Source organism: Leucoraja erinacea, chromosome 2, assembly GCF_028641065.1.
Source record: "Leucoraja erinacea ecotype New England chromosome 2, Leri_hhj_1, whole genome shotgun sequence".
Lineage (NCBI taxonomy): Eukaryota > Metazoa > Chordata > Chondrichthyes > Rajiformes > Rajidae > Leucoraja > Leucoraja erinaceus.
Genome location: NC_073378.1, coordinates 45,802,307 through 45,829,913, shown reverse-complemented (window position 1 = coordinate 45,829,913; position 27,607 = coordinate 45,802,307). Strand labels below are relative to the sequence as shown.

Below are 27,607 nucleotides of genomic sequence, written 5' to 3'. Positions count from 1 at the left end.
CTGTGATGCATCACATACATCTAGAAACATCGGCAAGAGTCGTGGGAGACATGCTGGAGAAGGCAGGAACGGGGTACTGATTGGGGATGATCAGCCATGATCACATTGAATGGCGGTGCTGGCTCGAAGGGCCAAATGGCCTACTCCTGCACCTATCGTCTATTGTCTATGTCTTCATTTGGCCATTGCTTCAATGTGTTTGGTCCAGGATAAATTGTGACATTTACGCCTGGAAACATTGAAGCTCTCAACCGTCTCCACTTCAGCACCATGGACATCAATTGGGATGTGTACACTACCTCGCGTCCTTAAGTTAATAACTAGTTCCTTCATCTTGCTGACATCAAGGGCGATGCTGTTGTCATGACATGATGTCATATTGCTCCTTCCTGTACTCTCTTGTTATTGTTTGAGATCTGACCCACTACAGTGATGTTATCTCAATTGAGTTAGAGCATGACTTGGCCACACAGTCATGAGTGTTTAGGATGTATAGTAAGGGGCTGAAACGCATCCTTGTGGGGGACTGATTTATCATGGGGGATTTATTTTTTTTGCCTATTTTCAGTGATTGTGGTGTATGGTTTTTGATATTCGTTCCTAATTGGTGTTTTAATAAACTACAGAATGCTTTGGTGATTTAATAAACTACAGAACTACACAATTAACTTTTTAGTATTCCCACATTGCAAAACAGTTCACAACAGTTACAAGAGGGCTAATGCAATGTGCCACAGGATGTAGCAGGCTTCAGCAATTCAAAAGCGCAGTTGTTGAAATAGTAAACAGATTTACCTATTGTAGTTTCACAGAATTTATCTGCTGCTACTTCATTGGCTATATTGGCACCCATTAATACGCTGACATCAATTTTCATTTTTTCCCTGATTATATCAGAAATCAGTTTTAATCCTTCAGGCCCTTCATCAATTCCCTGAAATGAAAAAAAAACTATGTACACAGCAATACAAAATTAAAAACATTTTGCAAAAGATTTGTAATTTATTTAATTACAGTAATCATAAGATCATAAGTAATACGAGTAGCGTTAGGCCATCTGGCCTATCAATTCTACTCCGCCCTTCAATCATGGCTGATAGATACATAGACAATAGGTGCAGGAGTAGGCTTTTTGGCCCTTCGAGCCAACACCGCCATTCAATGTGATCATGGCTGATCATAAACAATCAATAGCCCGTTCCTGCCTTCTCCCCATATCCCGTTGATTCCGCAAGCTCTAAGAGCTCTATCTAACTCTCTCTTGAATGCATCCAGTGAATCGGGCTCCACTGCCTTCTGAGGCAGAGAATTCCACAAATTCACAACTCTGTGAAAAAGTTTTTCCTCATCTCAGTTCTAAATGGCCTACCCCTAAGTCTTAAACTGTGGCCCCTGGTTCTGGACTCCCCCAACATCAGAAACATGTTTCCTGCATCTAGCATGTCCAATCCCTTAATAATTGTATGTGTTTCTATAAGAACCCCTCTCATCCTTCTAAATTCCAGTGAATACAAGCCCAGTCACTCCATTCTTTCAGCAAATGACTGTCCCGCCTTCCAGGGAATTAACCTCATGAACCTATGCTGCACTCCCTCAAGAATATCCTTCTTCAAATTAAGAGGCCAAAACTGCACACAATACTCCAGGTGTGGTCTCACCAGGGCCCTGTATAACTGCAGAAGGATCTATCTCTGCCTCCTAACCCCATTCTCCTGCCTTCGCCCCATAACCTCTGACACCCTCTAGAGGGAGGTTTTGCAGTGATGTTATTTTCTGGCCATTTTAAATGAGAAAGTGAATGGAAAAAAAATAGCATTGTTGGACTCCAATAATTATTAATTTTGTCTTCCTATAGGATACAAAATATAGATTTTATGTCAGTGCATTTTGAAAAACATGCATAGTGCAGTACTTGTTCACATGCAAGATTTAAAGCACCATTTGTATATCCAAATTTAGTCGGGCCAACCCGGGGCTGGCGACTGCGGGTGCCGGAAGGCCCCCGACCACGGGCAGGAGGGCGGCTGGTGAAATCACTTCGATGCACTGTGTTGTGTTGTGTCGTGGGACGCTCTGATAATAATCCAGAGAAAACAGTTCCAGTCTCATTTTACATACAATTAGCACAATAAAGAACCACTCGCAGCTTCCTACTCATTAGAGGAAGAAGGCACTTTGTCACCATTATTAAAATACGGAAATGTATAATCTCAACACTTCACAAGCTCATTAATCTATTATCTATTCGGTACCCTGGTTTAGTTTAAGTGGAACAAAGTCCAAGGGAATAGATAATCAAGGTTTTGATAATAAAGATTTGAATCTCCGAAATGACATCCCAAACAATGTGCTTTTAAATCAGGAATGAACTCAGCTAAAAACCAACAAGTGAAGTAAATAGACAAAAATGCTGCAGAAACTCAGCGGGTGAGGCAGTATCTATGGAGCGAAGGAAATAGGCACCGTTTCGGGTCGAAACCCTTCTTAATATAAATAATAAATAATATAACCCTTCTTAATATAAATAATAAATAATATAAATGATATCTAAATAATTTGGGGTTTAAATCTATGAATGAACCTCACCAAGTTTCTAAACTTAATCTCTTTCCCACCTCATTAATTAGAATTAGCACGAAAACCAAGAGAGTGAAAGATGATTTGCAAATATTTAAGTACCTTGATAAGACTTATACCAAGAGCGTTCTGTGGTACTTGATCAACAATTTCATCACATAATTTGCGGATAAATTGGTGAGGCACAACAAAAATAAGCAAATCTGCACCACGTACAGCATCCTTTAGATCCGGAATTGCAACCTATGATAAAATGACAAGAGATTTAGGAAGTAATCATACAAGGAGATGATGCTCATTTACAGGCAGGCCATATTTGTTTTTACATTATAACTGTGAAAACATGTTCATTGGATTCTAGATGCAAGTGTTCAACAATAGAGGCATTTTCTTTTTGCTTGATGCAACACATCATAAAAACAGACCATTCATGTGATATCTGTTCAAGTTCAATGAATTGAAATTATTTCACGTTTTTGTTATGCTGTGCAATTGGATACTTTGTGAGCAAACCTTATTTTACTATATCGCAGCATGGTCCCATGTGTACATAAGCAGATGCATGGAGGGACACCAATCAGCATAAAATTCACAACTACAGTAATTGGCTAATTTCTCTTAGAAACATAGAAAAATAGGTGCAGGAGTAGGCCATTCGGCCCTTCGAGCCAGCACCGCCATTCAATATGATCATGGCTGATCATGTAAAATCAGTACCCCTTTTCTCCATACCCCTTGATTCCTTTAGCCCCAAGAGCTAAATCTAACTCGCTCTTGAAAACATCCAGTGGCAGAGAATTCCAGGTTCATAACTCTCTGGGTGAAGATGATTTTCCCCTTCTCAGTCCTAAATGGCCTACCCCTTATTCTTAAACTGTGACCCCTGGTTCTGGACTCTCCCAACATCGAGAACATTTTTCCTGCATCTAACCTGTCCAATCCTTTAAGAATTGTATATGTTTCTATAAGATCTCCTCTCATCCTTCTAAATTTCAGTGAGTACAAGACCAGTTGACCCATTCTTTCATCATATGTCAGTCCCGCCATCCTGGGAATTAACCTGGTTAACCTAGGTTGCACTCCCTCAATAGTAATAATGTCCTTCCTCAAATTAGGATACCGAAATGCACAAAATACTCCAGGTGCGGTCTCACCAGGACCATGCACAACTACAGTAGGGCCTACTTGCTCCTAAACATAAATCATATCACAATGAAGGCCAACATGCCATATGCCTTCTTCCCTTCCTGCTGTACCCGCATGCTTACTTTCAGTGATTGATGTACAAGGACACCCAGGTCTCATTGCACCTCCCCTTTTCCTAATCCGACACCATTCAGATAATAATCTGCCTTCCTGTTCTTGCCACCAAAGTGGATAACCTAACGTTTATCCACATTATACTGTATCTGCCTTGCATCTGCCCACTCACCCAACCTATCCAAGTCACCCGGCAGCCTCATAGCATCCTCCTCGCAGCTCACACTGCCACCCAGTTTTGTGTCATCTGCAAACTTGGAGATGTCACAATGAATTCCCTCATCTAAATCGTTAATATATATTGTAAATAACTGGGGTTCCAGCACCGAGCCTTGCGGCACCCCACTTAGAACAGAATGGACCTCCACAATTCTCATACTAATATGCACAGCAGGACATCAGACACTTGTGGCTTCACACACAACTGCCTTCAGTCTCCTGTGTAACGCTGGTTCAAAAGGTAAAAGCACGCAGTGGAGAATGCATTTTCTTTTGTTCTTTTCTATCCTATCCCTTCTCTGCAATTTAAAACATGTTGGCTTTCTAAATTCTCTCAGGTCTGATGCAAGCTATAGTTCACCGCTTAATAAATGCCGCGATCCTGTTTAGAACCATTTAGAATCATACTCACAATCGGAAATCAGTCCCTTTAGTCCACCGAGTCAATGCTGATCATTAAATGCCAAGCATTTAACTTTTGGTGATAACAAGTTTGATGACGACAATAAGTTCTGTCAATGTATTAACAAGTTTGAATGAAAAACAATGAATCAGTGATGTATTTTCTGACTATTACCGTACCACATTTTCAGGCAGCTTATATCCAGGCAGATATTTAACATTCTCATGTTCTTGGTTTATGATTTCAGTTAACTTCCTGTTATTAACCATCTCTTCAAAGACCCACATATTGACTGTTCTCGCAAATTTTGGAATTGTCTGGACATTCTTTCCAATAATTTTCGCAACTGCACAGCCCCTGTGGAAACACAAACAATTATGTAAAAACGAGAAACACAAACTGCTTTTTGAGCTGCATCATCCACTTCTTCTGCACAATTTGACAGAGATATTTTTGCAGCATCGAGATTTTGCAAAGTGACCACAAAAAAAAATGCAAAATGAAGATAAGTGATTTTTCCTTTGAAATTCACAAAGGTGCTCCACCCCCCTTCACATCAGTGCAGTAAAGCTTTACATGGCAGCATTGGGCCATGCAGGTCAGAAACATTCCAGTTTAGTGTGGCATTGGTCAGTTGGGCTGACAGTCGGGAACTTCAATTGGCTTTGGTATCCAAAACTGCTTGGAGTGCAAGGGGAGGGGAAAATAGAGAACAGAACTAGTTCAGGTTCTCTGACTGCTAAGTGTGTGGACACTGGGCGAGAAGGAGCTGACTGCGATGATGCTCAGAGTCAAATTGTCTGGCAATACTCACTATCCAGTCTCGCATGTTGAATGGCCACGTGGGCAAGGTAGTGAAGCAGCGCTGCCATAAGTAGAACTGTGCTGTAGAATGATTCATTTCCTTCAAGAGAAATGGGATAAAGGGAGAAAACCAAAAGGAAAAGTGGAGAAGGGGAAAAAGATAGTCACGTAACAGTTAAGATTACAGAATAGTTTAAATCTAACTGGAACATAGAAACTAGAGTTAATTCCCTCCATTTCCACATGACTACAGCATATAGTCCATTCCTTTCAAAAACTTTCACCTGTGAAATGAGTGTTGCCGGACAGATATGTTCATAAATAAGAGGATGATGACATGGCAACTTGTCACATCTTGTAGAATGGAATACTTCTTATAAACCTCAATGCACCTAACTGGGAGCTTCTATTTTCTACCATGTACAGGCTATTTTCAATGTCAACTATAAATATTCCAACTTCTAAAATCAGGTGATGTTCAGCCTCTTCTAGAAAAAAAAGTGCATTTAGCTTGTACACAATTTCCTTCAAATTATAACCTCCATCTAAATCACCTAATCTCACTCACTTGCAGTAGTCCATTCACAAAGGACCCACTTAGCCAGTGTGTAAGATAGATAATCGTTGGTCGGCACAGACTCAGTTGGCCGATGGGCCCCGTTTCCACACAGTATCTCTAAACAAAGGAAGTCATAACTCTCTAACACCTTGTCATATCCATCTGAACCAGGACTCAACCTCTGAATATCACACTGATGCCTCCAATGCGGACACTGGCCTCAATTCGCCTGATCTTCCCACCACAACCTCTAATCTAAAATAAATTGTATGTTGTGCTTTACATAAACACCAACAGAGATGAGAAGTGGCAGCGCCGAACGGCAGCAGCTCGACTGCAGTCCGTCTGTCTTTTTAAAATTTTTTGTCCCGTTAGAATTATGTTTTTGGTTCTAATTTTTATTATTTTTAGCTGTGTATATGTGGGGGGGGGGGGGGAACCGTTTAATCTCTTCCCTGTACGGGGACCCGACTTTTTCCCTGTCGGGTTTCCGGTGTTGCTGGGCCTAACATCGTGGAGCCGGCGCCGGCTTCCAACCAGAACCTACCCGAGGGCTCCAGTCGCAGAGCCTGCGGACTCGCCATCATGGAGCTGGCTGTCTTTGGAGCGGGGAGAGCTGTGGTGGCGCGCGGCTGCAACCCGACTTCGGAGCTTTGGAGGCTCCGGCCTCAGGCCTGGTGGACAGGAACATTGGGAGCTAGCAGGTGCTTTTCTGAGCACCTGCAACAGCAACTACTCCCACTGGATCGCGGGGTTTAAATGACTCGGAGTATAACATCCCCTGGCGCGGCTTAAACGGCCATGGGACTTACCATCGCCCGTCGGGGGCTTTAACATCGTGAGCCCCAGTCGCCTCGACGCTGCAGTTGGACTGCTGGACCACGGGAGAAGAACAAAGGGAAGAGATAAGACTTTAGCCTTCCATCACAGTGAGGTGATGTTGGAGACTCACTGTGATGGATGTTTGTGTAAATTGTGTTAAGTGTGTGTCTTGGTTTTTATTTTTTGTAATGTCATGACTGTAGGAATGAAATTTCATTCAAACCTTGTCTGTTTGAATGACAATAACAGGCATTCTATTCTATTCAGGCCAAAAGGCCAAATTCTGTGCTACATCATTCAAACAAACTCTAATAATATGGCCATTTTATGTTCCTCAAAAAAAGAGGAATATCCAGACACTGCTAAACCTATACATTCTGACAATGCTGTTTGGTGAAGTGTATTTTCTGCAACATTAACTGGAGATACAATGAGAAAGCACTAACAGGAAAGTATTCACAGAGCACTTGTGGGATCAAAAAATCAAGAATGCAGTGCATTCATAATTTTGTAAATCAGTTAAATTATGCAGGGATTTATAGTGTACTGCAAACCAATTGCTCATTTATGAGAGTCACCATAGCTAATGTGATGCTCTGTGATCTATCTAGCAGGTTTGCAGCAGTGACCTTTCATTACTGAGTAATATCCGAGGACAGGGTCTACATTGCCAAACTGAAAGGTTAACAACCATTAGGAAATAAATGAGGAGTGGCAGTAGTTGCATTGGTTGAGTGTAGATAGGTCAACAACAGATTACAGAGATTTCAGCACCTCTTATCAACTCTTGCAACTGATATTGCAACATGCAAATTTCTGGATATATTATGAAAAATAAACTCCATAAGTTTCAAAAGGAAAATGAGCTAGAAGATGCTGTTTGTCATAATGTGTAAATACTTTAAAATATTAATTTAACATTTAGTTATCCATTATTTTAATTAAAGTACTTAACCAAATCATTTGAGTCTATAAAGTGACTATAAATGAGCAACTGAATTATTTTTACTTTAATATTGCAAATACATGTAACTATTCTTCCTGGATAGCCATTTTTGACTAGAATACAACATATTCCAAATTGCCAGAAATGTGAATAAATGTATTCACCTTTATTAAGTGGACAAGCTGGAAGGTCAAATACCACAAACTGCAGCACATACTCACTATCTGTTTCAAATGAAAATTAACATGCGGCCACTGTATAAAATGTAACCAACTAACTCTCATGTAATGGTCAGAAGAAACAATTCCAGTTTCAGGAATACTCGTCCACAGAAGAACAGCACGATGGTTTCTGAATAAAGGCTATTCTTCAGCAAATGCTATCAATCTTTTCTCCTTTAAATTTTCGCAGCTAGATAATGAAAATACAAAGGCAGCTGTTTTCCACAATCAGCAAAACTGCACAAGCTGCTATGAACTAACTCAATTAGAAAGTCTAGTACAACATAATATACTTTGAAAAAGTTGAGTTAAAAATGTTCCTTGAAAAATTAAGACTGGTGTATGATTAATATAGCTGCAAATGAATTTACCATGAGAGTATTTAAAATCTGTCAAAGATTTTTAAATTGACTAACAAAATTTAATGGAATCTTTCCTAATTATTGTGGAATTAATTGTCAATTTCAGTAAATTAAAACAATTAAATTCAAAAACGAAAGCATTCCTATTACTACATGTAACGTGAAGAACCAGGTTCATTATTTTTGAGATGTTCCCTGACAGCAATTAGTGGAAAATCACACGGAATCGTAGAATTACCATTCAGTCCCTTGAAAGTATGCTAGCTCTCTGACAGAACACTTATTTCCTACGGAGATTCCCAGGATCAACCAGCTTCAAAGAGTTCTGGTAAGGTGTTCTTTTTTTTTTAATCCAGTTCAAATGATTGCAGTAATTTGACAAATGCTGAATGTAATTTATGCTACAAGTTCTGGGAATGTTTGCCTCACTTACATCAACTTCTAACCATTTTCTATACTCTTGTGAGGAATATTTTTAGTATTGGAGATACAGCATTGACACAGACCCACAGGGTCCACTTCGACCAATGATCACCAATATAGTAGTTCTATCCTACACACTATGGACAATAATATAAAAAAACAGAAGCCAATTAACCCACACACCGGCACGTCTGGGTTGTGGGAGAAAAACGGAGCACCTGGAGAAAACCCACGCGGTCACAGGGAGAATGTACAGATTCCGTATATGTTCTCTGCAGTCTCCAAACTCTCTAGTCCTACCTCATGTCAACGTGAATTATGTTGGACATACAACACTACAGTACAAGAATAAGTCCTTCGGCCCACAGTGTCTGTGTCAACATGATGCCAAGACCAATCTTTATCTACCTCTACATTATCCATATCCCTCCATTCCCTGCATATCCAAAAAAACAAAACAAAAAAAAACTTGTCCTGCACACCTTCTTTAAACTGTGCTGCCCTGCCCTCTAGTATTTGATTTTTCCATCTTGGGAAATAGGTTGCAACAGTCTACCCTATTTATGCCTCTCGCGGTTTACTTGTATCATGTCTCCCGAAACAGCTGGCATTCCAGAGAAAACAATCCAAGTCTGTCCAACCTCTCCCTGAAGCTAAACCCTCTAATCTAGGCATCCTTCAGGTACATCTCTTCTACTCAGGTACATCTCTTCTCCAAAGCTAAAAGAAAGAAAATACTCAAAGAACATCCCTTAACTCTGTGATGGGAGAGTCCACCACGTCGGTAGCCAAAGGCAAGATAAAAACATTCATTATCACATTGGGCCATTACTGCCCGAGTTGATGACTCTCTTATTTCCTCCTGAACATCCGCAAGATCACAGAAGCCAATTCACACCATAGAATATCAAAGAATGATTGGATACAGCCAATGCTATGGGACCAGGCAACATACCAGGTGTGGTTCCAACAACATGCACTCTAGAACGAGCTGCACATTCTAATTAAGCCATTCCAGTACAGTTACAACAGTGACATTTTTTCAACTTTGTAGGTAGAAGGATAGATGCCAGTGTTGGAGGCCCCATTCACGAAAAAAGAGACATATCCAAAGCAGCTGTTTACCACCCAATCAGTCAACTCTAAATTATCAGTAAAGTGATGGAAGATATCATCAACCATACTATTAGGTGGCACTTCCTCACCAAATAACATGCTTACTTACCAAAACCGTTTGGATTCTGACACACCACTTTGCTCCAGACCTTATCACAGCTTGGTCCAAACATGGACCAAAGAGTTATATTCCACAGGTCAGGGCTTCAATGTTATATCTTTACAATAAATATTGTACACTTTATCCTTCATCTGTGCACAATGGATGGCTTGATGGATAGCATGCAAACAAACCCTTTTCACTGTACCTCGGTACACATGACAATAATAAACTAATCTAAAGCCGTGACTGTCCTTTGCATCAATATAGCATTTGACCAAGTGTAAAATCAATGCGCTGTGAAACAGCTGAAATCAATGAACATCCAAGGAGAATGATTGTGACTGTTGGAGATGAACCTGGACATCACCGCATGCTTTCCTCAAGGTGAGAACCACCTTCAGCTGCTTCATCAATGATCTTCCTTCCATCACAATGTCAGAAGTAGGGATGTGACATGTTCAAATCCATTTGCAATTACTCAGCACATGGACAAATCCCTGGCTGCATGCAGCAAGACCGTGACAACATTCATAAAAGTCTATAAATGGTGAGTAATTTTATACCAGGCATTGACAAAAATCTAATTGTTTACCCATGACATACAATATAATTTACATAATTGAGTTCCCCACCGTCAATATCCTGGTGTTTATCAGTTAGTGACCAGACACGATAAGAAGCCACATACATTTTGTAGATACAAAAATGTGCTGGACCCAGGGAATTCTGCGGCAGATGACTCATCTGAAACCTCAAAAGCCCTTTCAGAATCTCTAAAATGTAAGTAAGTAGCATCTATTGTCTATTAGTTTCCACTTACCTGGATGGATGCGGCTCCAACAACACCGAAGGTCACTCAACACCATCCAAGACAAAGTCCACTTGATTGATACTACATCCACCATTATGAAGCTTCATTTCCTCCACCTGTGCACAGTGGTTGCAATGTGTACCATCTCCAAAATGCACCACATTTACTCTCCCAGGCTAATCTGATAGCACCTCCCAAAGCACCACCTCAACCACTACGTCAGACCTGGGCTTCCAGCACGAGGAATACAACCGCCTGCAAGTTCCTTTCCAAGAAGCAAACCATGTTGCCTTGCAAACAAATCATTGCAGGGCTGTCAACTCTCACGCATTTCACGCAATTCTCACTGATCACAGAATTTATCGCGCTCTATCGTGCGAAATTCTGTGATCAACGAGAATTTCAAAACTAATACCAACTGCTTGTGTGCGTGTCTGTTGACAAGACAGCAGCATTCTTATTCTCTCTGTTATTCTCACTTGACCGATAACCGTCACACACCTCCAAAGCATGTCCCCTTGCAAATTTACATTGAAAGACACGGACTGGGCAGTGAATGCCATGCAGTGTCACCCAGCGCAGCAAGTGTGGCCATGTCCTGCTCCCGGCAGAAGTCAGAATTTAAGGATTTGCAGGAAGTGGCTGACATGAGCGAGGCCGGCGAGCGGCAGGAGAGAGGTGTTCAGACAGAGAACACTGCCAGATGTGAGCGGGGAACTGAGGCCAGTTGTCCGTGCTGTCCGGATCCCAATGCTTTGTGCTTCGGAGTTGGCTAATGTTATTGATTTGTAATTAGCCTGATTTGTAATTAGTTGACAAAACCTTAATTTATTACCCCGGAATATCCAGGGGAATGGGATAAATGTACTATTAAAATGACATGCAAGGTGTCAGGCTGTCTGTCACAACATACAGCCCCGATAACCCTTTATAACCAGGGTGTTGGCCCCACTTGCCTCAAGACATCAACCATCGTGCCAGTGCCCAAACAGTCAGCTACAGGGAGTCTCAACGATTTCTGCCCAGTGGCACTCACCCCTGTCATTGCTAAGTGCTTTGAGCGGCTGATCTTGGCTCACCTCAAGCTTGCCTCCCCCCCACACTGGACCCCCATCAGTTTGCCTACCGGACCAACAGGTCTACAGAGGACGCCATATCGATGGCCCTACACTCTGCCCTGACCCACCTGGACTACAACAACTCCTACATCAGGCTGCTGTTCATTGATTTCAGCTCTGCCTTTAACACCGTCATCCCCGCCAGCTTGATCACCAAACTCAGTGGACTTGGCATCTCCACCTCCCTCTGCAACTGGACACTGGACTTCCTCACTAACAGACCACAGTCTGTTAGGGTCAATAACCTCATCTCCTCCACTATAACACTGAACCACATTAGCTTGAACCAGGACATCTGAAGATTCAAAGTTTGATATGGTAATTGTGCTGATACTGACTCCAACCAACCACGTAATGAATATCATCCATTCCGGAGGTTTTATTTTTCTGATGCCATTTAAACTTCACTTGGATTTCAATCACTTCAATGTAAAAGTAATTTGGAATGGGGAGCATTGGAACAAAAATTTGCCCTCGGTACATATTAACTGTTATATAATCATGTATGCATGTTGGTAGGTGCAATCAAAACATAGATATTTTTATCATTGTTGTGTTATGAATACCACAGAAAATATTATGTACTCTCATGATCACATTAAATAGAATATTATTGCTTAAATATATATTGTTATTGGACTTTGCATTTCGGAAAAATTGCAGCTGAGAGGAAGACAGCAAAATACTGAAAATATTGGGGGTGAAAATGACCAGTTTGTTAAGAAAATTAAGGAAATGGTAACAGAATACTTATACAGCTGAATGAGTATAATTTTATGGATGAGATAATGTGTTCCACCAATTGATGACTTATTTGACAAAGTAACTAGCATGTTAGATAACAAGGAAGTCAATGGATGTAGCAAATTTATTTATACAAAATTTGGTCCGTGAAGTTCTTCTTGGTGCCCCATAAAAGATCACTGCATTATATAGGCACATGTGGACATAATAGGTTAAGTTCAGGGGGTCAGATATGGGCTTTATATGTAGGCCAGATATATTGTCAGAGCAAAGGGGCTAGGAGCAAGGCCAAGTGTGCATCCAGAGTCAAGGTCTGGAATAGTACCAAGTGTGCAGTCAAAGCTGGGACAATGAGCGTGCCCAGCACTGGGAACCTAAGCAGGTAAGCGGCTATGATCAGGGTAGAATAGAGGGGCAGGTGTAAGGCTGGACAGGGTCAGGAATGAGAGAAGGTATGCAACTGGAGTTAGGGTCAGGAGTAGTACCAGGTGTGCAGTGAGACCCAGGTTGGTCAACATGGGCCAAGTGCTTGATTATAATCTGATTTCCATACATGAATATACTAAGATCATTCATGTGCTGCACCAGTTGATCAGAGTCTGGCACTACTGTGGAATGGAATATAGCCTAACCTTATTAGAAACATAGAAACATAGAAACATAGAAAGTAGGTGCGAGAGCAGACCACCAGGTCCATCGAGCCCGCACCGCCATTCGCTCATGGCTGAACACTAAACAGACACACTTACCCACAAACAGTAGACACAAGACACAGAACACAAGACACTACCCTCCCCTTTATACCGCTATCACCCCTCTCCACCCCAAGAACCTCGTGATCTCCTGGGGGAGGCAAAAAAACGGATAAAAACCCAGGTCCAATTCGGGAAAAAAATCCGGGAAATTCCTCTCCGACCCCAATCTAGGCGATCGACACTTGTCCAGGAGATCACTCAGGTCTTACTATACTAACCATACCTAGGTCCATATCCCTGCCCTCTCCCCGTAGCCCCTTATCCCCTTGGCAGCTAAAAAACCATCTATTTTAGTCTTCTTAAATATATTTAAAGTTTCTGCTTCCACTGCTCCCTGGGGCAGTGAATTCCATAAATTAACCACCCTCTGGGTGAAGAAGTTCTTCCTCATCTCAGATTCATAGCTAATCCAATTTAAAGCATAAATGTTGCATTCAAGTGTAAGTTAAAGGACTCGCTACAGTATGCACCAGATTGCACAATTTCAAGCTGAAAAATGCAAAAGCTCCATACCAAAGGGGAGGGGGACACCCCCTCCCCTATCCCTTCCCCTCTAACACCCTCCACCTCCTCTCCCCCCACCCCTCAGGCGCTATGCTCCCTTGGGCTTGGTCTCTTGCAATTTCTCACTCCCAACTCTCACCCAATGTCAGCCCTGTCATTGATCCTTAATCATTGCTCGGTCTAAATCCTAGAGCTCCCTCCCCACTATGAGAGAACCTTCACCAGTGGTTCAAGATGGTGGCCATCTCCTTCTCAATACCCATTTGGAGATTGGAAATAAACACTGATCTTGTCAATGATGCCCAGATCCTCCCCCATTACCCTCAAAACAAAAGGTGAAAGTAAAAGATCAATTATGTTGACCCTGAACATCTTTCCTACTCGCCCATTAAAATGCTTCCATCCTTTCAATCTACTTTCCTACCATCATCTAGGGCTGTTTAGAGAACCACATATGGTACTAAGGAAGCAAAAAAAACGTGAATGGTGGAATTTTGTGATGCGATTTAAAAAATATATTTTATGAATAACTCAAAAATATAAAAGATGAATATTTCCAAATGAATACATAAAGATGAATAATTAGAGCATAGCATTCACATTAATACAGTTTACACCACAAACTGTGAAACCAAACAGAAGAACAAGGGCTGGTCAAGATACACCATGTGTCTGTTGACTGAAAACCCATAGCTTATCGTTAATAACGTTCCTTCCTTTTGCAATTGTATTCCAAATTAATAATAACCATAGCTGTTATTTTATCAGTGCATTACAAACAAACTTAGAAAAACACTTCTGTTTAACCAAGTCTCTTGATAGTTAATACATTATATTATGAGTATTTTTCTGTATTAGGTTAACATTTCATTTGTGAAAAAAGGAAACCAATGCCAAAACTGCATGTATACGATTCCACTCTCTTGCCATTTGATTTATTTTTCACAGTCAGCACTATGAAGTGAATAGTGTACTGTGACATTTGCTGTTGGCTCACAACTGCCTCTGTCACTCTGCCCAATCCTGTCAAGTATATGAAAGCTAAATTCTCTACAAAGACTGTGGAAGAATACAAACAAAGGATGTCCTCAAACCAGATTAGAAAGTTTTAATTCCTCATTCAAAAACAAAAAATGTATATAAACCACTGCTTTAAAACAATGGTATTTTTCTTTAGAAATTATGCTTTTATAAAATCAAATAAAGTATGCATATTGACTGACCATAAATGTTTGGTGTAGAATTTTAAAGATCATAATTATCAAACTTGGTTTATACAAACTGGTAATTTTCTCAAAGTGATATTTTGTTTCACACAACTGAAGTAAATCAAATCTTTCTTAAATTCATAATCGTAAATTCAACAAAATATTTAAAGAGAATAAAAATGTTATTTTGGTTGTTGGAGTATCGAATGTGCGAAGAGAAATGTGATCTTGAATTATTGATGTGCCTAGTAATCAGCTGAGGTTACATTCAAAACCTTTAGTTTACACAATAGGGAGCTGTAATGTTGCAAATAACCAACTGGTTCACTCTGCATGTTGTTGGAACTGAAACAGAATTCAATGAACTCCCCCAAAATGACAGCAGATAAAGTTTGCTCTGTTAAACATTAACAGCCTATTAGCATGTCCATCCAACTTTCTTATTGGTTTAATACTAAGCATTTACATATAGGCAGACAGAGGTTAATCCAGACAAGTACAAGGTGTTGCAATTAGTAAAGTCAAATGCTTAAGAGGAAAGTATGCAGTAATTGCAAGGCCCCAAGTCAGATTTTGTACAATGGATCTTGGAGTGCAAACCCATGGCTTCCAAAAAATGGCAACACAAGTAGATAAGGTGGTAAAGAAGGCATACCACATGCTTGCCTTCATTGGTCAGGGCATTGGGTAGCAAAGTGTGAAGTCATGTGGCAGAGGTAAAACATTTTGGTTAGGTCACATGGACAATAAGAATGCATATTTCAGGTAGTTGTTCATTGACTCCATCTCAAAGTTCAACACTATTAACCCCTCTCAACATCATCAAAGGAAACTGAGTCTCTGCCCCTCCCAAATGCAACTGGATCCCTACGGCCTTATCGGTACACCACAATCAGTTCAAATTTTCAGCAACACTACCTCCTCAGTGACCATCTACACAGGAGCATCTCAAGGCTAGATGTTGAGTCCCCTGATCTACACTCTCTATAACGATGACTTTTGTAGCCAGGCACAGCTCCAATGCTATCTTTAAATTTGCTGATGATACCACCAATGTTGCACAAATAATAGGTAACAATGAGTTAGAGTACAGGAGGGAGATAGATAATCTGATTGAATGGTACCAGAACACCAATCTGGCTCTCATTGTTCGCAAGGCCTATTTCCTTCGCTCCATAGATGCTGCTGCACCCGTTGAGTTTCTCCAGCATTTTTGTGTACCAAGGGGATAATTGTTGACTTCAGGAAGAAAAGCCAAAGATCCATGAACCCGACCATTGATGGGGCAGTGGCAGAGAGAATCAATAGTTTCAAGTTCCTGGACGTACATATCTCTGAAGTCCTGTCCTGGGCCCAGCACTTTGATGCAATCATAAAGAAAATTCATCATCATCTCTACTTCCTTAGAAGATTGAGGAGAGTCAGTATGTCACCGAATACTCATCAATGTCATTGAACCTCTGTAGACGTACAGTAGAGACCATACTGACCATCACGATCTGGCTCATAATTAACAAAACCTAGGAACAATGGAGGCTGCAGAAAGTGGTAGACATTGCCTGGTCTATCATGGTTAACTTCCCCACCATTGAAGGAATCAAAAAGAGGCACGGCCTCAAAAGGCAGCTAATTAAATACCCCCACCACTCTGGCCATACTCTCATCTTGCTACACTACTGGGAAGGTACAGAACACGAGCACCATCGCTTCCAGGTTATCATATGTTCACGTTACAGTAGAATTAGGCCATTCAGCCCATCGAGTCTACTCCCCCATTCAATCATGGCTGATCTCTGCCTATTCCCATTTTCCTGCCTTCTCCCCATAACCCTTGATAGCCGTTCTAATCAAGAATTTGTCTATCTCTGCCTTAAAAATATCCACTGGCTTGGCCTCCACAGCCCTCTGTAGCAATGAGTTCCACAGATTAACTACCTTCTGACTAAAGGGCCTGTCCCACTTACGCTACTTTTTCGCCAACTGCCGACACCCGTCATAGGTCGTTTAAGGTCACTGAAAATTTTCAACATGTTGAAAATCCAGTGGTGACCAGAACAAGGGTATGACTATTTGGGTGACTACTCACGACCATACAGGCTTCACCCTGCGACATGTCGCCAGAGTGTCGCCTGTATGGTCGTGAGTGGTCTCCTAGTCACCCAAAGAGTCATAGCGTCTCTCTGGTCGTCGCTGAATATTCAACATGTTGAAAATTTTCGGCGACCTGTAACGTCCTATGACGGGTGCAGGCAGTCGCCGAAAAAGTCGCGCAAGTGGGACAGGCCCTTAAAGATGTTCCTCCTCACCTCCTTTCTGGGGATCATGACAGAAGCCTCCTCGCAGCGATCCCTGGAAGCGACGACGAGATGTACTCTGTGACGTGTCGGGTGACAACAACATGTTGGACAGCGACAGAATCCAACAACGAGCTACATCGTCTGGCACATGAGCAAACCTCCTTTCTAAAAGAGCGCCCTTTAATTCTGAGGCTATGACCTCTGGTTCTAGACTCTCCCACCAGTGGAAACATTCTTTCCACATCCACTCTAACTATGTCTTAGTGAAACTTCTGTAAGTTTCAATGAGGTCCCATGAGGCTCTTAAACACTGCACAACATTAGCCACAACCCTACCTCAGCAACTATGATCGACTACAGACTGTATTTTGGTTGCACTAAATACATCGGTTTTACTCTATTAAGTCCTTGTTACCTAGTATGACATTATTAATTTATCGTTTTATTTGTTTGTGTGTTATACCGTTAATGCACCTGCGAAGCTGCATGAAATAAGAATTTCATAGTCCCATTGCCAGCACATCCCCGATTCAGATTCAATTTTAATTGTCATTGTCAGTGTACATATTAAGCACTCTTGATTCTTTTTTGAAATATTGTGGTCAGTGTATTACAGGAAAGAAGTGGAAGCTGTGGAGAGGATACAGAAAAGGTTCACAAACATTATTGTTGGCTTTAAGGAGAGGTTGGACAAACTTGATTTTTTTTCTCTGGTATCTCAGTGGCTGAGGGGCGAACCTGATAGAGGTTTATAAAATGATGAAAGGCATAGATTGTCAGAGTCTTTTTCCCAGGATGGAAATGTAAATACTAGAAGGCATAGCTTTAAGGTGAGAGGGAGAAAGTTTAAAGGAAATGTCCAAGTCAAGTTTATTATTACACAGAATGGTAGGGGGTGGTGGAAACAGATCCATTAGTGATGTTTAAAAGGCAATGGGAATGGAGGTCATGGATCATAGGGATTTGACATGGGAACTCAAGGAAACAGGATTTGATTAGGGAACTCAAGGTAATGGAACCAATAGGATGTAGTGATCACAATATGATAAGCTTTAATCTGTAATTTGATAGGGAGAAGATGATATCGGATGTGCCGGTACTGCAGCTGGGCAAACGAAACTACAGACACATGAAGGAGGAGCTAATCAAAGTTGACTGGAAAGGGACTGGAATCCTGCCTGAAATTCAAGACAGTCAGGGGGTGGAAGTTAGTGGAGGGACTATTAATAGTAAGATTAAATGAGAACTTACCAGTTTGAAGTTTGATCTGTATTTTATGAGGAGTTACGATGAGGGATTACGTGAAGAAGCCCGCCAGGACGCACGCGTGTCATTCTTCAAAGCAGTGGTGTGAAATCACAGATAACTGTAATGACTAAACATAGTAAGATTAGAGAAGAGATACCAGTTAAGTATATGATCAAGGGTGGGAGCTGAGGGCACGTAATCCCTCATCCTAACTCCTCATAAAATACAGATCAAACTTCAAACTGGTAAGTTCTCGTTTAATCTTACTATTTTACTTCGGAGTCACATGAGTGACTACTTGAAAATTTTAAAGCTCTGTGATTTCATGCCGTGGAAACGAGTCCATGCATCACGTCTGCCTTGATGACTGTAGGAGGAATTGTGTTAACATAATTTGGACATGAATTCGACATTGAAATCATAAAATTTATTAACACAAAATTATAACCCCTTTTTATGGGTTTAAATGAATTTACAGAACTTAAAATTGTTTCTGCAAACGTTCCAGGTTTCATTACTGGTTTGTTGTAGAATAGTTGGAATGTTTTTTCCCCTGACCATCCTGCTGCCTTGAGGATTTGGTCCATTGGTACATCCAACTGTATCGCTGCCGATGTAGCTGCAGCCCTGGTGGAATGCGATTTAAAAATATTAGTATCCACCCCAGCCTGTGTTAGCACCTGTTTCAGCCATCTTGAGATGGTCTGGACCGTCACTCTTTTGTGTGGTTGCTTGTGGCTGACCAGAAGTGCCTTCTCATTGCCTCTTATGATTTTCGTTTTCTCCATGTATAACGACAAATGTCTTACTATACAGAAACGGTCATCTGTTGGGTATTACCTAAATTGTATATTGAGGCCTGCTGATCCCTGTCTGTTCTGCTTTACTAATTCATAGATATGAAATGTAATATTTTCAGTTTAGGAAGTCATGTTGTCCAGTCTTAGTTTAAGCAGTGACTGTACCCTCTGTGCCGTGACCAATGCCATTAGCATGACTGTGTTTTAATGTCAGTCTGTGTAGGGACAGAGCTGTTGCTGGAGACAAATTCCTGAGCATCTTCAGGACAATACTTACATCCCATATTTGGGAGTACCTGGTTCTTGGGGGATTAGTATTAAAAATTCCCCTCATAAGTTTTGTTACCAGTGGGTGAGTCCCAACAGAGTAACGCTCTGTCCCCTGCCATAGGTAAGTCGATAGGGCACTTCTGGCGCAGTTGATGGCACTGTAACTGAGCCCCTCATCATAGTGGAGGCCTGCCAGATATTCCAGAACAGACGGGATGTTCATGTCTCTGTGGGTGATGTTGTTTTTTTGACGCATCTCCCACTTCCTGATATAGACCAGACACTGTTTTTTGGTTGACTGTCTTTGGGCCGTCGAGATCACGTTCACTGTTCGGTCCGTCAGTCCCAGTTGTAGTAGAGGTGTTTTTAAACTCTACAAATTAATAAGTTCAAATGGTTATGGCATGGGTGGCTATCCCTTGTTACAGGATGTAGCAATAAATCTGGTCTATGTGGGATGGTGATACATGGTTCTAATACCATGTTTAGTACCACTGGGAACCATGGTTGAGTAGGCCAATCGGGTACTACCAAAATACCAGACGCAGAGTCTTGTTGTATTTTCCTTAATACCCGACTGATGAGGCAGAAAGGAGGGAATGCGTAAATAAACAATTTCCCCCAATGCAGCGAAAATGCATCTGTCGCCGCTGCCCCAGGGTCTGGTTCCCATGAAACATAATTTGCTAACTGGTGGTTAAGTCTGGATGCGAATAGATCGATATCTGGTGTTCCATATCTTGCTGTAATATCAGCAAATACTTTTTTATTCAACATCCATTCGGTGTTTTCATTAAATTTGCGTGACCTGGTGTCTGCCACTAAATTTAGTCTTCCTGGTAGGTAAGTGGCTGATATCCAAATATCTCTCTGGATACACCATTGCCAAATTGTATTAGCCAGATTGTCACATGATGTCGATTTGTTTCCACCCATGTGGTTAATGTATGCTACCACGGTGGTATTGTCTATCTGTAGTCTAACATGCTGGTGATATGACCCAGTACAATATGACTTTAGGCCATGGAATGCACCCAACATTTCCAGGTAGTTTATGCCCAGTGTGAGTAATAATGATGCCTCCTGAGCAGTCCATCTACCTCCACAGCTGGTGATGGTATTGGTGGCTCCCCACCCAAGTGCACTGGCATCAGTTTGTAGTACCATGGAAGGGTTACTGACAATGATTGAATTGGAACAAAGCCAGATGTTATCTATCCACCATTTTAGTTCCATTTTAGCTTTGATTGGTGGTTTCATAGGTCTGTCAAAGTGACCGGCGTTGATTTTGAGTGCTTGTATTTTTGCTCTCTGTAAGTTTTGGTAATGTAGAGGTACAAATTATGTGGCTGGAAAGGCAGCCACCATTTTGCCAATTACTTTTGCTACCAATCTGATGGATGGTTTGCTGATGTCAATGAGGTTCTTGCAAGCCTCTATTAAATCTCTAGCCTTTCCCTTAGGCAGAGTCACCGACATGTGAACTGAGTCAATGGTGAACCCCAAATAGTCCATAGTAGTGGAAGGCGTTAGTTTAGATTTAACTGGATGGATAATAAATCACAGTTTTTCAAATAACTGTTTTGTGGCTGTTACAGTTTGTTTGGCCAATTCCAAAGTTTTGCCCACAATGAGTATGTCATCTAAATATGCCATGACCATGTGTTTTCGTTTCCGTAGAAACGCTAGGGCTGGTTTCAAAATTTTTGTGATCAGCCTGGGGGCTGATGATAATCCATTTGGCAGTGCTTTATACTGCCAGTGTTTTCCCATCCAGTTGAATTTTAAGTAACATCTGTGGTCACCTCGTATAGGCACTGAATAGTAAGCATCTTTTACATCGATGCTGGCCATGAAGTAACCTTTGGATATTAATTGTCTAACAGTAACAAAGGTTTCCATTTTGAAGTGAATATATTGTACAAATGTATTCAATTTTGTCAGATCTATGATGATGCAACAACCACCATCTTTTTTGTTTTTGGTAAATATATTGGACACGAATTCTAATGGTTCGTGTTGAGTTTGGTCAATTACACCTTTTACGTAAAGCCGCTCCAGTTCAGCTTACGCTTCTGATTTTTCTTTATCAGAAAGCACGAACATTCGGTTCGGTATATGTTGAACGGGAGGGTTGTACTTGTGTATAAACTCTATTGTATATCCCTGGATACTGCTTAAGATGTAAGTATCGGTTGTTAACATGCTCCATGCATTCAGAAAAGAGTGTAATCTTCCACCAACCTCCATGCTCCCTGTATTTTGTAGGGAACCAGACCCACCTACCTCCATAGTTACCAGTGGCACGTTTACTTCTTTTTGTAGGTTCTTCGCTGCTGTTGTTGCGCTGGTGTCTGGATTTGTGGTTTGGTTGGCGTTGGAGGTCCGCGCATCTTCCAAGAAGGCCGGCCTGGGCCATGGCCTAAAAAAGACTCATGTTTTTAGTACCGGGCCTTCGAGTTTTCACCAGACATTCTTGTTCTGCTGGTGGGTGCGTAGGGGTGCTGAAATTGGACACCATGTCTAGTAGGTTCTCTTGTTCTTGCACCCCTTGCACACTTGTCTTTCCTTCTGCGGACCGCTCTTCCAGGTCAGCTCAGAACTGACCCGCAGTGCTCCCCTCTGATGAGGTAGAAGCACTGTGCAGCCCTTCAAGAGGTACTGCTGTGGGTTTATCATAGGGCCCACTGTGACCCGACTCCATCTCCCAGAGTCTGTCACGTTGGAGCAAATGCTCCACACACCGCTCCATCCGGCTCCAGCGCTCACAGTCGCTGGCCGCCCGCGGTTGTTCAAAGTCGGACTCCTGCGAGTCCACGACCTTGTTTGTTTTTTGTCTAGCCTTACCGCCCGGCCGCGTGGATCTGGCCGGGGCGGAGGCGACATCGGGCACAGCTGATCCCACTATCGGTGATCCAAGTGCCGCTGGCTGCCCCGCTGCTCCGCGGTCCTCCCTCACCAGCTTTGTCGCAGACCTTGTCTTCTTTGTTTTGTCCATGTTCCCACCTGTAGTTGGAAATGGAAACAAAAAAAAACGCAGAGTAAACTCTTACCTGCAAGTTGCGGCTTTTAAACTGCTGCTGCGGGGGAACGTCGTTCCACCGCGTCTGACGTTTCGCAATGCGTGTAGCGATATGACACGCATGCGTCCTGGCGGGCTTCTTCACGTAGTCACTCATGTGACTCCGAAGTAAACTAGAGAGAAGGTGCTTGGGAAGTTAAAAGGCTGAAGGTGGATGTCACCTGGACTGTATGGACTGCACTCTAGGGTTCTGAAATAGGTGGCTTTAGAGATTGTGAAGGCATTGACAGCGGTATTTTAAGAATCACTAGTCAGGTCTCAGATGATTGGAAAAATGCCAATATTACCATAAAAAAGGGAGCAGGGCAGGATAGTGGGAACTATAGGTTGGTTAATCTGACTGCGGTGGTTGGTCAGATTTTAGAGTCTATTATAAAGGATGAGGTTACGGAGTACTTAGAAGTTCACTATAAAATAGGCTGAAGTCAGTATGGCTTTGTGAAAGGGAGGTCTTGCTTGACAAATTTGCTGGAATTCTTTGAAGAAGTAAATAGCAGGATAGACAAAGGAGAGTCAGTAGATGTTGTTTACTTTTCAGAAGGCCTTTGATAAGGTGCCACATGTGAGGCTGCTAAGGAACATCAGAGCCCACATTATCAAAGGACAGATACTAGCATGGATAGCAGATTGGCTGGATGGCAGAAGACAAAGAGTAGCAATAAAGGGGGTATTTTCTGGTTGGCTGCCAGTGACTAGTGGAGTTCCACAAGGGTTGGTGCTGGGGCCATTACTCTTCACATTGTATAAGATTTGGACAAGGGGATTGAAGGCTTTGTGGCAAAGTTTGCAAAGTGTGTTCGGTCTGTTCCGACGTCGGAGCTTCGATCATCCCGACAAGAGGGCTGTCGTGCCGTCTGTAGTGGTGCCCATGGAGGGTCAAGGCCCCCCGACCACGGGTGAACAAAGGAGGACGACTGACTGAACTTTATTGCCTTCCATCACAGTGAAGAATGCTGTAGTGGATGTTTATGTTAAATTCTATTGCGTATTGTGTTCTTTTTAATTGTATGGCTGCATGGTAACTTATTTCACTGTACCATAATTGGTTCATGTGACAAATAAATGTAAACCTTGATATGAAAATAGGTAGAGGGGCAGGTAGTGTTGAGAAAGCAGGGACTCTGCAGAAGAACTGCAACACGGACTCTATAAGGTGCTAGTTAGGCCGCATTTGGAATATGGTGAGCAATTTTGGGTACCATATCTGAGGAAGGGTGTGCTGGCTCTGGGGAGGGTCCAGAGAAGGTTTCCAAGAATGATCCCAGGAATTAGTAGGTTAACCTATGATGAGCTTTTTTCAGCACTGGGCCAGTACTCGCTGGAGTTTAGAAGAATGAGGGGGGACCTCATTGAAACATACAGAATAGTGAAAGGCTTGGATAGAGTGAATGTGGAGAAGATGTTTCCATTAGTGAGAGAGTCTAGGACCAGAGGTCATAACCTCAGAATTAAAGAGTTCATTTAGGAAGGAGATGGTGCAACATTTCTTTAGTCAGAGGGTGGTGATTCTGTGGAATTCTTTGCCCCAGAAAGCTGTGGAGGCCGTCAGTGGATATTTTTAAGGCATAGATAGTTTCTTGATTAATACAGGTGTCGGAGGTTATGGGGAGAAGGCAGGAGAATGGGAATAGGAGGGAGAGATGGATCTGCCATGATTGAATGGCAGAGTGGACTTGATGGGCTGAATGGCCTAATTCTACTACTATCACTTATGGCCTTATGTGTGGGCAAGGAGATTAGTTTTTTTGAAATCATGGTCAGCACAGACACTGTGGACTGAAGACCCTATTTCTGTACTGTACTGTCCCATGTTTTATCACTATTGAAAATCTATCATGTATCTTAATTCAGTTTCTGAGAATATGACATCTGAGAGCAGCTGCCAATCTTTCTACTGTACTGCTAAATCTGCACAGCACCTTTTCATCAAATGGTTGAATCAGAAGGAATCGGAGCTGTGAATCAACGATCAGTGGGAAACTAGTTCAAGTTACATTTATTGTCACATGCACCAATTAGTACAGTGAGATTTGAGTTACCATACAGCCATACGAATAAAAAGAACACAAAACACAATAGAGTTTAACATAAACATCCTCCACAGCAAAATCAACGTTTCCCACTGTGAGGGAAGGCAATAAACTAGTGTGAAACCCATGAGAAATGTGGATGTGTGCATTGCTTTCAGCGAGAACCCACCTGTCATTTGCAAGAGTCGATCTGGTAATCAAAAACGTTTAAATAACCAGGCAATCACGTTAACGATTTTCAGAAAGAGCAGAAATTCAAATGCCAGGATTGTAGAAATGAAATGCTCTTTCTTATCACGATCACTGTAACAATGTTTGTTTCTTTTGTACGTAAACGTCGTTGTTTTAATTTAAGTTCTAGTGTACACTTAAAGCTTCTGTGAGCTAGCTGAAAGTATCTGCACGGCTAAATTCAGCTCAGATCCCACCAATATAAACCTGGCCACAAGCCAATGGCTCCAAAGTTGATATAAAATACAGGCTGCACGACAGACAATTCAATACAATTTTGACAACGTGGCTTTGTCTATTGGGAAGCGACTTGATTAACTCACATGAGCACAACGCTCACACCCACAATTCCTCATATTTATCAAACCAAACAGCTGACTTGCCATTTTATATTTGACATTAGAGTAAATACCGGTACAACCTCGAGTAGGTACATCAGCTCTGTAAGTATGATTGCAAAATTGGCTTTGAGCAAATAAATGCAACCTTTAACCGACTGGTTAAGTTCTCAGATAACCCTGACATGGTGGGTTAAGGCTTCATTTCTCTCTCTGCTAAGATTACGCCGAGGGAAGGGTTGACCCTACACTTGAAATGTCAAAATGTCAATTCAAAGTTGGCAAGTACATTAAAATATCTTATCCCTATATAGGCATGCAACAGGGAAATTCATTGTCAGGATATTCTGGACAGTTAAATTACCATATTCCTGGCAAGATGCAATTTCACACAGCATCAAAATGAAACCCAGTAGTCGATAATATGAATAAAAAGGACAATCCATTACTAAACTGAACACAAACGATGCAATGACACCCCTCTCTTGCACTTGCGCTGCCGGTAACACCACAGCTCGCAACAACGACACAGTCACCTGACTCACCAATTTCCAGAGCCAATAACACACACTTTCAGAGGTGCAGCCATTTGCGAGCGAGCGAGCGAGCGAGCGATCGAGCGGTTTTAAGGAGTAACTCGGAGATTTGCTTCTGACCCTGTCCCGTTGCAACGAGAGTGAACGCGCTGGGCGTCAGCAGAAGGCACAGAGTAGCCGACACTGAGCATGCGGTACCGCCCCCCCTTCACCCTCACCCCCGCCCCTGGTGAACTGACGATGCTCCTCCCTCTGCGGCGCTGACCAGCTGCAGGTGGCGAGGGGAAGGGCGCTTGTATCTGTCCACTCTGTAAAACCTGTGCTGTACCTGACAGTGTGGGCTTTGCTGCATCAGCTCTTTCTTATTGATAGGAAAGCACAGGGGGAGCTTTGCATCTGACCGCGTATAATCTATCTTGTGTTTTTTCCTTTTAAAAGCTTTGTCCCGTCCCCACCTCTTCCAGCTTTCTACCTCCCTCCCCCCTTACTACAATACTGAAGAAGGTTCCGGCCCGAAACGTCGCCTATCATGTTCTCCGGAGATAATGCCGGACCCGCTGTGTTATTCCAGCACTCTGTGTCTTTTGTAAACCAGCGTCTGCACATCACAGCGTTTTCTCTTTACAGCGTTGTTCTGGCAGGGAGGAGTTTGGTTTAAAAATGTCTTGGGGGTTCGATCCTGACTACTGGTGCTGTCTGTACGGAGTTTGTACATTCTTCCCGTGATCTGCGTGGGTTTTCTCCGAGATCGGTTTTCTCCCACACTTCAAAGACATGGCAAATGTAAAAAATGTCCCTAGACATAAAAAAAACAGTTTTTACCCACGAGTAGTTGCTCTACTCAACAGCCAAATTTTGTTGTTTCGCATGCTTGATCAAGTAAGTAAGTAAGTTTATTGGCCAATTATTCACATACAAGGAATTTGCTTTGGTGCTCCGCCCACAAGTAACAACATGACATACAGTGACAGTTACGAATGACTCAGAAAACACTAAACATTAATAATAATAAAACATTAATGATAAAACACCATTGATCAAGCATGTGAACCAACAAAATACCAGATCAAAGGGAGGCTACAGATTTGTGGCTGTTGAGTAGAGCAACTACTCGTGGATAAAAACTGTTTTTATGTCTGGCTGTGGCAGCTTTGACAATCCGGAGTCGCCTTCCAGAGGGAAGTGATTCAAAGAGTTTGTGGCCAGGGTGAGAGGGGTCAGAGATGATCTTGCCCGCTCGCTTCCTGGCCCTTGCAGTGTACAGTTCATCAATGGAGGGAAGGTTGCAGCCAATAACCTTCTCTGCTGATCGGACGATTCGCTGTAGCCTCCAGGTGTCGTGCTTGGTGGCTGAGCCAAACCAGACCATGATGGAGAAGATGAGAATAGACTCTACGATGGCCGTGTAGAATTGAACCATCATTACCTGTGGCAGATTGTGCTTCCTCAGCTGCTGTAGGAAGTACATCCTCTGTTGTACCTTTTTGACTGGTGTGGATGGTAGCCCCCCACTTAAGGTCATTGGAGATGATGGTTCCCAGGAACTTAAAATACTTCACAGATGTGACTGTGGTGTTGTTGATGGTGAGTGGGGTGAGGGGAGGGGGAGCTCTCCTAAAGTCTACAATCAATTCCTCTAAGCTCTAGGTTGTTGCGATGGCACCAGGATGCCAGCTGTGACACTTCCTGTCTGTAGGCAGATTCCTCCCCATCCTGGAGCAGTCCAATCAGGGTTGTGTCATCCGCAAACTTGAGAAGCTTGACAGAGGTGTCTGTGGAGGTGCAGTCGTTGGTGTAGAGGAGAGTAGAGGAGAGTAGAG

The 27,607-nt window shown here is 42.2% G+C and overlaps 1 protein-coding gene across 1 annotated transcript in view; it reads right to left on the bottom strand.

The window, feature by feature from the left end:
* Positions 1-25,979, bottom strand: part of LOC129709677 (glycerol-3-phosphate dehydrogenase 1-like protein) — a 46,630-nt gene extending 20,651 nt beyond the window's left edge. Inside the window, exons 1-4 of the mRNA XM_055656191.1 lie at positions 25,797-25,979; positions 4,639-4,816; positions 2,680-2,820; positions 796-934 (exon numbers count right to left, since the gene is read on the bottom strand). Of these exons, the coding sequence (XP_055512166.1) occupies positions 796-934; positions 2,680-2,820; positions 4,639-4,816; positions 25,797-25,840 (502 nt within the window). The 5' untranslated portion in view covers positions 25,841-25,979. The remainder of the gene's footprint in view (positions 1-795; positions 935-2,679; positions 2,821-4,638; positions 4,817-25,796) is intronic.
* Between the last annotated feature and the right edge of the window lie 1,628 nt (positions 25,980-27,607).